This window comes from Onychomys torridus, chromosome 8 (assembly GCF_903995425.1).
Source record: "Onychomys torridus chromosome 8, mOncTor1.1, whole genome shotgun sequence".
NCBI classification, from domain to species: Eukaryota; Metazoa; Chordata; class Mammalia; order Rodentia; family Cricetidae; genus Onychomys; species Onychomys torridus.
Window position 1 is genome coordinate 63,371,546 of NC_050450.1, and position 15,162 is coordinate 63,386,707.

The 15,162-nt window shown below is 47.5% G+C and overlaps 1 protein-coding gene across 3 annotated transcripts in view; it reads left to right on the forward strand.

Moving 5' to 3' along the window:
* The window catches only part of Smg6 (SMG6 nonsense mediated mRNA decay factor), a 243,503-nt gene that overhangs the window by 223,020 nt on the left and 5,321 nt on the right, over positions 1–15,162 (forward strand). For all 3 annotated transcript variants that reach the window (XM_036196843.1, XM_036196845.1, XM_036196844.1), the window contains exon 16: positions 12,106–12,259. In XM_036196843.1, the coding sequence (XP_036052736.1) occupies positions 12,106–12,259 (154 nt within the window). The remainder of the gene's footprint in view (positions 1–12,105; positions 12,260–15,162) is intronic.

Consider the following 15,162-nt stretch of genomic DNA (forward strand, 5'->3'; position numbering starts at 1 on the left):
CTTACCTAGGCTTATATTACTGAGCAGATTATTTAACTTTGAAGAACCTGTTTCTTCATAGGCAAAGTAGAGTGGTAGTACCTCCCTCTTACTGTCCCCAGAGGCTTGCATGAGACACCGCCTCTAAAGTGCTTAGCCCACAGTGGTCCCTTTGTCTGAGATTAGTCTCATTATCCTGCCCCAGGAGAGGAATGGTAACAGTTGGAATTGGTCTTCTAGACATGCCCAATATCCTACTGCTACTAGGATCCAGCATACAGTATACCTTTACATGCTTGCCTGTTGTAATGTGGCCACCTACACAAGCCTTCCATGGCGCTGACTGTAAGCCTCTTCGTGGCCCAAAGAACAGCATCATCTTCAAGTCTATCTTCCTGCCCTTTTCTGTCTCACCATCGGTCTTGAAAAAAGTCCTACCTCTAGTTACCACCTCCATGTCTTGACTGTCAGTCCAGCTGTTAAAGAAATTACTGCCAGGACCTGTTTTTTACCAAATTTAGTCCTGCTGTGCATGGTAGCATGAGCCTGTAATCCCAGCATGTGGGATGTGGAGGTAGGAGTTCAAAGCCATCCTCAGCTATAAACCAAGTTCAAGGCCAGCCTGAACTACATGAAACCTACTCACCAAAAATAAAAGCAAAAAACTCCAAAACGTAGTCCCCATTATAGTTAACTTATGTACAGCTTTGGATCCTTAAGCCTCTTTCCTCCAGCTTCCCATTAACACAGTGAGTGCACTGTTGTCTTCTCTGCTAGTCAGAGCTACCTTTCCAGGCTTCCTCCACCATTTTTATTTATTTATTTGTTTTTATTTTATGTGCATTGATGTTTTGCCATGGGTGTCAGCTCCTTTGGAACTGGAATTACAGACAGTTGGGACCTGCCATGTGGGTGCTGGGAATTGAACTCAGGACCTCTGGAAGAGTAGTCAGTGCTCTTAACCACTGAGCCATCTCTCTAGCCCCCATTTTTAATTTTAACTCCACCATCCTTTCTGTTGTTTTTAAGTCTAACAAGCTGAATTGGTATTTAACAGAAATTTTTGGTTGACTTCATTGATGGTAGCAAGTAGAACATCACCTTAAATTCTACCATGACCTTTTACCCCTGCTATCCAATTTCTTATCATATCCTGTCCTTTCACCCCTCCTTTCCTAGGTCCCATTGCTGCTGCTACCCCAGTTCAGGGACTTGTTGAACCTTAGTCTTGCATTGTATAGCTCCAGAGGGTGCCACTGACTTTATAATCTGTGAATGGCCCCTTTTGGACTCACATAGTGCTCAGTCTGGCCACCAGGCTCCAGCCACACCATGAGTTCAGTTCTTTTCCCATACAGCCATTCCCCTGCTAGAAATCATCAGTGCCTTTGCTTGGCTAGTGAAATAAAGTTTAATTCCTTCTAATGACATTTTAGGCTCCCAGTCTGCTCCCAGTGTGTTTTTCCTACTTTGTTTCCCATTAACACACTCCCTGTGAACCATTATTAACTATTAGACACTGAGCAAAGAGATTGACTTCTCTGAGCCTGTTTCTGAATCTGTAAAATGAACTTGACACAGCACCTGCCTTATAGTTGCTGGGCTTCTTCAGGATGAGCAACAGTGTGTATAAAGTGCCTGTCCGGGCATTAAGACTCCTGCCCAGATAGTGCTATTAACTTTCCTCTCTGCTCACTGCTCCACAACCACCCTGCCCTTTCCCACTCTCAGATAATTCCTTGAATCTGCCTCTCAATCCAAAGGGCTCCTTTTTGGCCCTGTATTTCCTGTTACCTGTTGAAATTCTATTTTCCCTGCCTTTCCCAGTGAAACTCCTTCTCCCCAGTGAAACCTTCCTTGATCTCCCCTAGGAGGAATTCCTCTCTGCTCTAGGGTTCCTGCAGTGTTGATTTATACATCATTTGTGGAACTGCTATCATGTCTCATGTTACAGTTATTTGTGGGCCTTTCCCCCACTGTACTAGGAATTCCTAGGAATCAGGGACCATGTTCTCAGCTCAGTTTAGCAAATGGTATTGAGTATTGACTCTCCTGATGGCTAGAATCACAAAAGTGTGTGTGTATGTTGCCAGGGAGAGGGGGGAGGGCACGGGGGCACGGGACGGGATGTGGATTTAAGAGCAGACCTTGCAGTAGAAAAGCTATTTTCTTTTCTCTCTCTCTCTCTCTCTTTTTTTTTTTTTTTTTTTTTTTTTTTTTTGAGCTGAGGACCGAACCCAGGGCCTTGTGCTTGTTAGGCAAGCGCTCTACCACTGAACTAAATCTCCAACCCCTATTTTCTTTTCCTTTTTCTTTTTTTCTTTTTCTTTCTTTTTTTTTTTTTTTTTTGGTTTTTCAAGACAGGGTTTCTCTATGTAGTTTTGGTGCCTGTCCTGGATCTTGTTCCGTAAACCAGGCTGGCCTCAAACTCCCAGAGATCTGCCTGACTCTGCCTCCCGAGTGCTGGGATTAAAGGTGTGCGCCACCACTGCTCTATTTTCTTTCTTTCTTTCTTTCTTTTTTTTTTTTTTTGGTTTTTCAAGACAGGGTTTCTCTGTGTAGCCCTAGCTGTCCTGGAACTCTCACTGTAGGCCAGGCTGGCTCAAACTGGAGAGATCCACCTGCCTCTGCCTCCTGAATGCTGAAATCAAAGGTATGCATCACCAAAGCCCTGGGAGAAGCTATTATTTAAATAAGTGATTGGGCTTGTGAGTGAGGTCTTTTAAAAGATCAAGTATTAACTGGGTGTGGTAACACATGCTTTTAATCCCAGGATTTAGGAGGCAGAGGCAGGCAGATCTCTCTAAATTCAAGACCAGCCTGGTCAGCAAAGCAAATTCCAAGACATCCAGAGCTACATAGTGAGACTTTGTCTCAAAAATGAACAAACAAAAAAGATAAAGTACGGGCTGGCAAGATGGCTCAGCGGGTAAAGGCACTTGCCACCAAGCATGATGATCTGAGTTCAGTTCCCAGTACCCGTGTGACAGAAGGAGAGAACTGACTCTGAAAGTTGTCTTCTGACTTCTGTGCACATGCTACGACATGTGATTGCTCCCTCCACCATACACAATAAAGACATTGATTAAATAAGTAGGAAATTGTTTTTGAAAGATTGGGTACAAATAAGCCAGGGTAATATTTCATGTATTGATGCTCACGAGGCTTAGGCAGGAAGATTACAAATTCAAGGTCAGAGCTGGACTGTATGGTGAGCCTGAAGGATGTAGATTGGGCTACGTAGTGAGACCCTCCTAAAAGGGGAGGAAGATGCTGTGAGAACATGTACTATAACTACTCTATCTTTGGTCAGAGTACACTGTCCAGGTTGGCCATGCAAGCAATAAGCAGTCCTAAAATTGGAGGTCCAATATAAGATCTAACTTCCAGGGCCATTGATTGTGTCCCACAGTTCTGTTGAGAGGAGGTTGCTTTGGCCCTTTAAGAACAGGCCCCACATGCACTGCTGCTGGCGGCCCTGCCTCCTGTCAGCCTCCTTCCTCCAGCCCCATAGCCACAGGAGGATTTCTCAGCAGAGGAAAAATTCCCCCTTTTACCTCCCCCTTCTTTTTAATGCCCGGGGCCCTTCACTTCCATAATTCTTCATTTTCCAGCCTTGAACGTAAGCCAGACACATCTGTCTGGCCATATGCGTGAACCCTGGAGTCTGTGCCGAGGTAGCTGTAAAACAGGGCCGGTGAAGGCCCTTCTGGGAGAGCACACACATGTGTGTGCCCTCAGGCCATTGGCTCCCTGCCCAGAACCACGGGGCCTTGGTGCTTCAAACCCGTGTTAACCTTCTCTATTTTTCCTCTTTTTGTTTAATTTAAGGGGGAAAATCCCAAGGAAAAGGTATAAATTGTCCTGGGAGTAGGGGAGAGGCTCCTAGCTAGAGAGACCATTATTGTTGGCAGGTACCTGGGTCACACTAATACAATAAGGAAGAAAGGAGCATCCAGTGAATTAAGATCGGAGAGATGGGCTGTAAATTACACTGCTCTGAACTCCATCAGTCTCCAGAGTGTTAACCGAGAGGTGTAAGGCAGGTCCCCAGCTCCCAGTGCCTTTTACAGATGCAGCAAAACAGGAACCACACATGTTTGGGGAAGGGGATATGAAGATGGGGTGAACAAAAGCCCCTCGCCCCAGGATGGCTATAAAGTCCAAGTGTGATCTGGGGCTGTAGCCACACCTCCACTTCCCTGCTCCCACATAGACCCTAGGGCCTCAAGCTCATCTGTGGAGATGGGGGAGGTGAGGCCTGGCCTCCTTCTGCAGCCTGTCCCTCCCTGCTTCCGGCACTGCAAAGAGGCTGGTGAGTGGGGCCGACTAGAGGTCAGAATAGGGGTGTGGGGAGCTCTCAGGGCCTGTACAGCTGGAGCTACAGAGCCCAGGCAGGCCCCTAGATGTGAGGGGTGCCAAGTCCACCCACCCAAGGCTTTGAGACCACACGCTTTGGCTTAGCCCAGGCTTTGCCTTGATGCCTATGATGTACTTCCTACTGTACTAGTCCTGTATACCTTACTGCTTTCTGCCTGTGTTTTTATTTGTACTGCCCTTCTTGGGAGATGTCAAGAGTTCTGAGCAAAAGGTATGTGGTTGGTCTGGGAAGTTGGTCAGAAGGGTTTCATTCCTAATCAGGTGCTTAGGACCAAGTGGTCACTGAAAATCCTCCTCCAGGCATGAGGCATGGCCTGTTGGCACCTCATACTGTCCTGACCCCATGAATCTCCTGCCTCCTCCCCTGATTCCAGGAGGCTCTCCTGTGATTTGTGCTGCTCTTGGGCAGGGTCAGGTTTCCTGAGCAGTTGCAAACATCCCACCTGAAACATAACAGGCTCTTCCTCTGGCCACAGCTATTGTTTCCCTCTGCATTATGGCCACGGTCTTGCTCTGTAGCCAGCAATGACATGTGTTCTGAAAATAGCTTCACTCGCCTGTCCCCTTCCCGCCCACCCACCCTCCTGAAGATGCAGTCACTCCTTTGTGGGAGCCCCAGGAATTTCACTCTAAATATAGCTACAGTCCATTCACACTGCCACCCAGTCAGAGGGGAGGGGACACTGGAACAATGGGGTATGCACAGAGCACCTCCCCCACCCACACATACACCTGTATGGAAGCTAGCGGAAGGCAGACACTCAGCCCTGGCTCCTAGCTGTCGGAGACAATGTGGGAGCCAGTACACTACCAGTCCAGGGGCACGTTCACCCCTGGGCAGGAAAGCACATCGATCTTCAGAGCTGGGCACCGCCCAGGCCTACTTTAGCCTCTGCATAACATGGTGCTGGACTGCCAGCTGGCTCAAGCTCCTGTCACCTCATTGGCGCCCAAAGCATCCACAGGGTTCTTCTGACTTCCCCCAGAATCTCAGAATGGTCAAGCCTTCGACTGAAACCTCTAGACTGATGCTTGTGGCAAGCTCAGAAGTATCATGCTTAGCTCTTCATTCTCCACAAGGAAGAGAGGGTATATATTTATTTGGCTTTTTCAGAACAAGAGTTATTTATTAAAATTCAGGGTCTAGAGCAGTGGTTCAGCAGTTAAGAGCACTTCCAGAGGACATGAGTTCCATTCCCAGTCAGTACCCACATGACAGTTAAACTGTTTGTAACTCTAGTTCCAGGGGAATCTGACACCCTGTTACAGCCTCCACAGGCGCTATACATGCATATGGTGTACAGCCCATTCATGCAGGTACATTTTAACTCATCCAGGTTTTCTTTAAAGTGTTATTTACATTGTGATTGAGTTCATTGAGCTCCTATAGTAATCAGGCCCTGTGAGCCTTATGTTAAGTCCTGATGTCACTATAATCCCAGCTATTCAGAGGCTCCATTGGAAAAATAACTTGAGCTCAAAATTTCACAACTAACCTAAGCAACAGAGGCTTTGTAGTCCTGTGTAAGTTAGAACTTTCTGTGTAGATCAAGCTGGCCTTAAAGTTACCGAGATCTGCCTGTCTCTGCCTCTTGAGTGCTGGAGTTAAAGGTGTGTGCCACCACATCCTGCAGAGACCCATCACTGGGTCTCAAACCAATAAGTCATAATTTTTGTTTTTTGTTTTGTTTTGTTTTGTTTGAGACAGGGTTTCTCTGTGTAGCTTTGAGCCTTTCTTGGAACTCACTCTAGCCCAGGCTGGCCTCAAACTCCCAGAGATCCACCTGACTCTGCCTCTTGAGTGCTGGGATTAAAGGCGTGCGCCACCACTGCCCAGCCAAGTCATATTTAAAAAAAAAAAAAAAAATACTAATACACTTCTTTTTACTTTGTTTTTCTACTTGTATTTGTTTCAAGCTCAGGACAGTCCTCATACACTCTCCCTCATTCCAAGTGCTGCATTATGAGCATGTCCACACATGGCTTAAGCATCTGTTTATCCCTGTGGTGGTTTTGGACATCCAGAAAAGGGATTCTAAGAGCTTCTCAGGGGAAGTTCTCTCACTTTCAATAGCCAATGTATTATACATTCCCTTTGGTTTCTGCCAATGATTATCTTCCTTTTTCTTTTCCTTTTTTTCATGTATTATCCAGATAGTTTTGAAAAATAGGTAGTATTATTAGGCACATTTGAGTATACTCCTAATTCCTACTACTCAGGAAGCCGAAGCAAAAGGATCATCAGATTGAGGCAAACCTGTGCAATATAGTGAAGCCTATCAAAAAATAAACAGATTGTTCAGCAACTAAGAATGCTGTTCAGTTGAGGGGTGGATGGCACATGCCCTTAATCCTAGAGCTCAGGAGGCAGAGGCAGGCAGTTATCTATGAGTTTGATGCCAGCCTGGTCTACACAGCTAGTTCCAGGACACCCAAAGAAACAAAAAAGGAACCCTGACTAGAAAATAAGTAATGAAAATCAGAAGTATTGCTTGGAGATTACTCACTGGCTAAAGCCCTTGCCCTGCGATCATGAGGACCTGGGTTAGAATCCCCAGCATCCATGGAAAAAGCAGCACATGGCTGTGTGTGCCTGAAACTCTAGCACAGGGGGAAACCCTGGGAGTCTGCCAGCTAGCCAGCCTTCCAGAAACATCAAGTTTCAACTTCAGAGAAACCTTGTCTCCAGACAAAGTGGAAAAAGATACAGAAAGATACCTGGATGTCTTACTGTGGACTTTGTATACATGCATGGGCACAAGTATCCATAAACTCACATATATACATCCCATGTGCATAAAAAGAGAGTCTCTCTGCTGTTCGGGCTGGCCTTGAACTCACGGATAGTTTCAAATGGTCTCCCATCTAGTTGAGACTACATGTGCATACCACTGTACCCAACAGCTGTAAGTCTCAAAATAGAAATAAATACTCTTGGGACTAGACAGATGGCTCAGCATTAAGAGCATTTAACTGCTCTTCCAGAGTACCTGAGTTCAGTTCCCAGCAACCACAGGCTCACAACCATGTATAACTCCAGCTCCAGGGGATCCAACACCTGTGGCCCCCATAGGCATCTGCACGCACACACACACACACACACACACACACACACACACACACACACACACACAGTTGAAAATAATAAATTCCTAAAAAGAAATAAATACTACTGTGCCTCTCCTCCCTATTCTCAGTTACTGGTGTCTTTGATGGTCACTCAGATGCACAGAATATAAAAGAGAGTTGTACAAGAATAGTAGAGATTGTCATTGTTGTTACTAATGTGTGTCAGGCATCAAGTAAGGTACTCTTACATACAAGATGAGTGTAGAAGTTTGCTGTGTTATAAGTCCTCTCATTTCTGGCGATGGATTACTCTGTCTGCAGAGTAATGAAGAACACAGAGCCTACCTATATGGTTCCATCCTTTGAAGGAAAGGAAACAGCCACACTGTACGGATCTCCTAAGCAGAAGGAAGACTTAGGAAAGCCTCTGCCTGGTCTGCCTGTTTCCTGGTTCGTTGTGTACCTTCTGTGCAGCCAATTGTATTGTTTGTTTGAGACAGGGTTTCTCTGTGTAACAGCCCTGAGTGTCCTGACTCTGTCCTACAGAGTAGTGTCTCACTGTGTAGACCAGGCTGGCCTCAAACTCAAAGCTGCCTCTGCCTCCCGAGCTCTGGGATTAAAGGCGTGCACCACCACCGCCCGCTGTTTGTAATTTTGTGTCTCAATTTTCAGTGGGTTAGCATTACAAAATCCATGCTCACTGTGTTAAAGGAGCCTTTCTAGAGATGCGGCCATCAGCTCCTTTGGCTGCTGCATGCTGTGTCTGTCTGTCTCAGTTGGCTGTCAGTTTGCTCCAGGAAGCTCCTGGTCCTCAGAGATAGCTGGACACATAGCACTTTCCCAAACTGAAGTTAGTCTTCCCTTGCACACCTCATGTCAACATAGTCCTTATTGCCGTAAGTTTGGTTTGGAGTATCTACTTTTTAAAAAAGTTTTTGAAGTCTTTTTTGTGCTTGGTTACGGGTTTGCTTATTTTGAGTTTTTTTTTTTTTTGGGGGGGGGGGTTTGTTTTGTTTTGTTTTGTTTTGAGACAAGGTCTCCTGCCAAGGATGATCCTGAACTCCTGATCCTCCTGTCTGCCACCACACCCACCTTGGAGTGCCTACACTTTCCTGAGGTTCCCAGGGCACTGTCTGAGAACCAGTGTGGCCCAGGCTGAGCTAGTCAGAGGGCTCCTGTGGAACTCTCCTTCCGGGTCAGCACACTTGACTCCAGGCCAGGCGGATCTGTCTGAATGTCAACGTTCCAGTTGCACCCCCTCACTCCCACCAGAGGCTTCTGCAGCTTTTTACTCATACAAACAAAAATAAATCTCACTACCGGCCTCTGAACTCCACAGCAGCATGCTTCCCTTCTCCCCGAGCGTCCCATGGCTGTGAGTGGGGACTTGGCACTCTCCCCATCGACATCACTTTTTCACTCCCTGCGCATCCTGTCTCCTTCTCTCACCGTGCGACCCAGAGATCAGAATGGGACGTGACGGCCGGCACAGGCGCCGTGCACAGCTGCCAGGAATCTGACGGGTAAAATCTGGAAAAGTTAGGAGGGCAAATGCCAAACACATACAGCGCCACTCAGAAAGGGCCGGAAACGCAGACACCCATCGCAGATCCTTCTTGATCCGCCATTCTTTTTAGTGGTGCTGAACTAATCTTGTGACCCAGGTATGACTCCCTTCACCCACCTAGCCCACTGGAACCCTAGGAGAAGAGGCAGCAACCTTGTCTAATCTCCTGAGACTCCATGAGGGCATGTGGGGAACAGGAAGCAGTTGTGTGGTGACTCACTGGGCAGAGCCAGGTTAGGGGAAGTTGTCTGCAGGCGTCCCTGGGACCGGATGAGGGCAGCCCAGCTTTGACCACCACACGCAGCTTGGCCCTGTCCCATTCCCAGGGAACCATCTGCTACCTCTCTGAGAAGCTATGGCTAGTTCGCCTTTCTGGCCATGGACTCCAAGTACTCAAGGAAGTTAATGCTTCCCCGATCCTTACGCTAGGCTTTATATCTGTCCTGTTGTCGAACACCAAGTAGATTCACTTTGCCCCCCAAGCCTGCCTTGGTTGCCTGGCTTAATGACCCTCCTGCTTACCACCAGCATACAGATGTAATGGTCAAGGTCTTAGGAACCCATCGTTCATCCACAGTGAAAAATGGCAGTCAGCAACTTTCTTAATGGAAGTCTAACCAAGTCTGCATGTCATTTCTCAAAATAGGAAAACAGAGATGTGGTGCTTCCTTAAGACTAAGGCCTCTATACTATAGGTGCTAGTGTCCTATCATTCATGAGCCACGTGGCAGAGCCTGTTATGTCCTTTCTTCCAGAAAGACAGAGATTTGGAGCCCAGGGCTCCAGGAAAAGCATTCTGGTAGTTGTATGGAGAACAGAAGTCTGGAAAAGGGCTGCTCCTCTGCGTGAAAAGGGACAGCAATATTTGCTGAACCTAAGCAAAACCATTTCCTGTTCTTCTGAATGCCCAAGCCAAGATTAGTATGTTACTGTCCTGTTGGCAGCTCTCTGGGTAGCGACAGTGACCCAAAACTCCTGGGAAGGTGGCTGACACTTTCCCCTTGTGAGGTGAGATCAGTTGGAGGATTTCAGCAGACTGGGCCTCTCTGCCACATTTCTCATGCTGCCATTGTCCTGTGGCCTGTGTCTTCGCCAACTGTGGTGGCAGTGGCAACAACAACTTACTCATAGGGAAAGGTCCCTGGTAGGTCACGGAAAGCCACCCCCATGATTTGAAGGCATGCCCTTTCAGTTTTACTGTCACTTAGTGACGCCTAAGCAGCCCTTCTGCTGACTGTTGGTGGCCAGTCCCGGCACCGTGGGCCCATCTCAGTTGGCACGCAAAGGTACTTCCTCTGCTGCTTCAGGGTCTGTGTCCTGGCAGTTGCTGTGTTTCAGAAGACCATAAGAGGGAGTGAGGGGACTGGGACTTGCCCACCTGCTTTTCTGGATTCCCACTGGTACTGGCTAGCTCCCTATACAGAATCTGCCAGAGCAGATAGATCCAGCCGACCAGTTTGCTTCCTGGCCACGGTCCCCAGAGGAAATAGCACAATAATGAATATACTCTGTAATGATAAATATACCCTAAACTTATCCCAGCAGGTCATTGCCACCCATGTTAAGACTGTCAGACTAGAAGACACAGATGTTCACAGAGCTTCCCAGAGATGTGAAAGCCTGTAGCACAGACAGTTGTTGGCTTGTGGGCTTCTAAGGGTGGGAGTGGTTGGTACATAGATCTGCTGGTGATAGAGGTGAGTGTTGAGTAGTACGGGGTGGGACACTTGAGTTTTGTTTTTTTGTTTTTATGGCATTTCAGTTTGCATAAGATACAACAAAAAGTCCCAATTTAAATAAAGTCAATTTAAAGGTAAAATGAAGTCAATGATAGTATTACTTAAACAGGATTGTGGCAAAGGGGTAAAAGTTGAGCAAAAATGCTGGGAGTAGTGTGCCTTTAATCCCAGCAAGAGACAGAGGCAGGCAAATCTCCAAGTTCAAGGCCAGCCTGGCCTATATATCAAGTTCCAGAATAGCCAGAACTGTATAGAGAGACCCTATTTCACAAAAAAAAAAAAAAAAAAAAAAAAAAAAAGGAGGAGGAGGAGGAGAAGAAAGGTGGCAGAGAGCAAACAGGACCCACATTTAGGAAATACTGTGCAAAGCAAGGAAAGATGGAAAGATGGTAGCAGTTGTGACCTCTCTGATGGTTGCTCTTTGCATGAGTTAGGCTATAACTTCATCTTTATACCCCTGCTGCAGAAAATGATAAGTAGCATTCTGATAATAGCCTCTTTTTAAAATTGTTTGACACTGTGTGTGTGTGTGTGTCTGTGTTTGAGTGAGCACTTGCACAACATGTACATGAGTAATTTGTAGGAATCAGATCTCACCAACCTGTGTACTTTTTTTTTTTTTAAGGACAGTCTCGCTCTGTAGCTCTGGCTACTCTGGAACTCTCAGACATTTGTCTGCTTCTGCTTTCTGAGTGTTGGGATTAAAGGCATGTGCCACCACACTGGACGATGTGTTATCTACTGGTTTTTGTTTGTTTGTTTTTTGTTTGTTTGTTTTTTGTGAGACAGGATTTCTCTGTGTATCCCTGGCTGTCCTGGAACTCACTTTGTAGACAAGGCTGGCCTCGAACTCACAGAGATCCGTCTGCCTCTGCCTCCTGAGTACTGGGATTAAAGGTGTGTGCCACCATGCTGTTCCCTGTCTCATTTTAAAAAGGGCAGGGGGAGGGAAGGAAAGATCAGTTCTGATACGGATATTCCTAAGTGTCAGATTGAGAAGTGCCGGTGTGCATGCTGCCTGTATCATGTGGGGCCCCTTTCCTAGCAGAGTTACTTACTCCCTTCTTATGTTCTTGATTTTCTAGTCTTAAGATCCTTTCAGAAACTTATTTTTAATATCATCAGGGTCCTTTCTCAGTGACAGCCAAGGTTTAATGAGATCTCATCCCTGGGCCATTTGTCTGTGTTGGTTTTGATTGCACTACTTTGCTCAGCCTGTGGGTCTGTCTGTCCCTCAGGCCTGAAGGGGTGGCTGTGCCTCCGGAGGGGGAAGAGATGTGTGGGGGCAGGATGCTTACACACTGTTGAGTCAGGGCCCTGGCTCACCCGCCTGCTCACTCTCTTGCTCCCTCACATTCTGTGTCCCTGTAGGCTGTTTTGGAAGACCAGAGTCAGATGAGGCAGATGGAGCTGGAGATCAGACCCTTGTTCCTCGTACCAGATACCAACGGCTTCATTGACCACCTGGCCAGTCTGGCCCGGCTGCTGGAGAGCAGGAAGTACATCCTGGTGGTGCCCCTCATTGGTGAGCTGGGTGGGAAGACACAGCAGCCCTGCACATGCACAGTCCCTCTTCACATGCCCGGAGCCAGGCAGGCTGACCTGGCTGTGCATGTGTAAGACAGGATTTGCAGGGAATGCATGGGGCAAGAAAAATTGTTTAATAATCAGAGTAGTTCAAATTATTATGGCTGATCCATGGCTTAAACTGCTTGAGCAAATGGACTCCTGTGTCCCAGCAACCAGCGGCTGCATGAGCCCAGCCCTTGTTTTTTCCTTATAAAGCTTGCAGTAAAACAGCAAAGCTGGTTCCCGTTATTGGTAAACACTCAGCCCTGGCAGATAACGGCAGTGCTGCTGGGTGGTCTGGCAGGGAGGCTGGGAGGATTTTGAAGTGGTTAGATGCCTTTGGTCTGATTGTCTTGTAGCTTTTCATGATCATTCTGTTAGTTCGAGGTAACATTCTTCTGGCCAATGTCACCCTAAGGCCAGACTGACAGGAACCCTCCAGAGCATGACCTTTGGCTCATGCCTTTCAATTCCTACCACTTAGGCCATTGGTACTGTGGAGGGGAAGCATCTCGGTCCAACATGCCTGCTTTTCCTAGCTGTAGTGCTCACTGGAGACTATTGGGTACCTTTAGTTCTTGGAGCTTCATGATGGGTCAGCCGCGGGTTATGCTTTGGTCTCTGGGTACCTGTCAAATAGAACTGATGTAGCTACTATAGCTGATGGCTGTTCTGTGGGGACAAGGATTGTGTAAGATGATTGCAAAGCCCAGGATTTTTAATGCTCTCTCCTAGCAGCCATCCGAAGCAAGTTCGAGAACCCTATTCTCTGGAAAAGGCACCAGACTGGCAGTCTGCCTGACAGGCCACCTCTGACTTTCATGCCAAGATGTTCCATTGGGCCTTCCCTCCCAGTCCCAAGTGTCTTAGTGCCAGATGGGGGTGGAAACAAAGGGCAGGAAACATCCGCCCCTGCAGAGCCTGTAGAACCCTGGGGGGTTGTGGGAAACACGTTAGCACCACCTGAGAATGTTGGCACTGAAGCAGTCCTCCCTCCCTGTCTTCCTTCCCCTCCCCATGTGGCCTGGACAGAACCTCTTAAACCCAGGCCCTTAGACCTAAGGGAAAGTTTGCTGCACTTCAAAAGAGGGCAGAGCAACAGAACCACACATTGCCCTGAGCTTTCTGCTTGCCTCTCTGGGCTCTAGATGGACTGGCTCACAGGCTTTATCGCTGGACTTTCCTCCTAGGAGGTTTTTAGTTAGGAAAAAGAAAGTGGATTGGTCACTTTTGCTAGATGGTCAGTAATTGGTATAACCAAGAAAGCTCCCTGCCGTCTCCAGGTTGCCTCCCCAGACTGAGAAAGTACCTTTTATGCCTTCCTAGGCTAGCAGTCACTGGTGCTTAGCCTCTTTGTTCCTGAGAAAGGCAGTGAGAGTTGGGGATTTAGCTCAGTGGTAGAGCGCTTGCTAGGGCCCTGGGTTCGATCCTCAGCTCAAAAAAAAAAAAAAGAGAGACAGAGAGACAGAGAGAGAGACAGAGAGGGAGGGAGGGAGGGAGGGAGGGAGGAAGGAAGGAAGGAAGGAAGGAAGACAGAAAGACAGACAGACAGACAGACAGACAGACAGTGAAAGTCAGAGCTCTGGCCCTTGGTCCTGAAGAGCTTAAGTTTGGTAGAAAAATCCAGATTTGGTAGGAAAGAGACAAACATAAGAAAACCTAGAGGATATATTGAGAGCAAAGTCAATGACCCTAAGGGTACTAGCAACTGACAGCAGCCACACAGACCAGGCGCTTTTGACCCTGTACTTCGGGCTGTGGGGGGGGAGCTCCTGTTCACTCACGCTTTCCTTGGTGGACTCCTGCCCTATGACCAGAGCAACAAAGGGTTAAGCTGCCAGCCTTCCCTATTTGTGTCTTGTGCTCTTTAACCTGCTCTGTGCTCTCTAGGTCTGACCCCAGCATTGAGAAGTCCCGCCTGGTGCAGAAGCACAAACAAGCGTCCCCTTTGAAGCCTGTTTAGTTTGGAAGCAGGAAAGCAGATTTTGGGATAGAATACCAGTTTTTCCTGTTGGATGTTCTGTTTGCTGTACCATACCACCCATCCACCACTGCCACACATTGTGTGGACCTTGCAGCTTCATGGTGCTAAAAGTGTGTGTGTGTGTGTGTGTGTGTGTGTGTGTGTGTGTGTGTGTGTGTTAGTTCCCATATGGGCCCTTTCCAGAAAATGTTTCTGAATACCCAGACAATGAGTGCCAGGCTCACCATGGAACAGCATGCTCATGCTGACTCCCCAAGCTATGAATCATTATACTAAGGGGAGGCCTCAGACCCCAAGCTCTCCCCAAGCCCCCAAGGAGTGCATATTTCCCACTTGACCTCAGGCTTTTGGCTGGAATTTTGGAAAGAATCTTCACCAGAAAATGAAGCCATGTTCCAGACACATAGACAGACAGGCAGGCACATGCGCACACACACACACACACACACACACACACACACACACACACACACACAAGTATCAGGGAGGTAGTGTGCCAAGGTTATGGTTTCATGAAATACCAGGGTCCTTGTGCAAGTAAGTCTGGTTGTCCTTCTTCCTTGGTGGCTTCCCTGTCCTCTGCCCCTTGTAGACTGCTGTGGTTCAGACCCAAGCAGCTGAGGATGGGCACCTCACTTACCATTTTGCTGCTGTGTTCCGTATTTGATCCTGTAACAAATCTCGTAAGCTCCCCCTGGGAGGAAGATGGGGCTCAGAGGAAGAGGCAAATAGGAGCTGAGGCTCACTCAAAGTCTTGGGCCCTTTCTTACCCCACAAATGCCTATCCTACCATAGCTTCATTGGAAAACTCCTGTGGATAGGTTGGCCTCTGTTTTCTGTGAAGGTGCCTGGCTGAGAAAGTAAGTGGCAGAGAC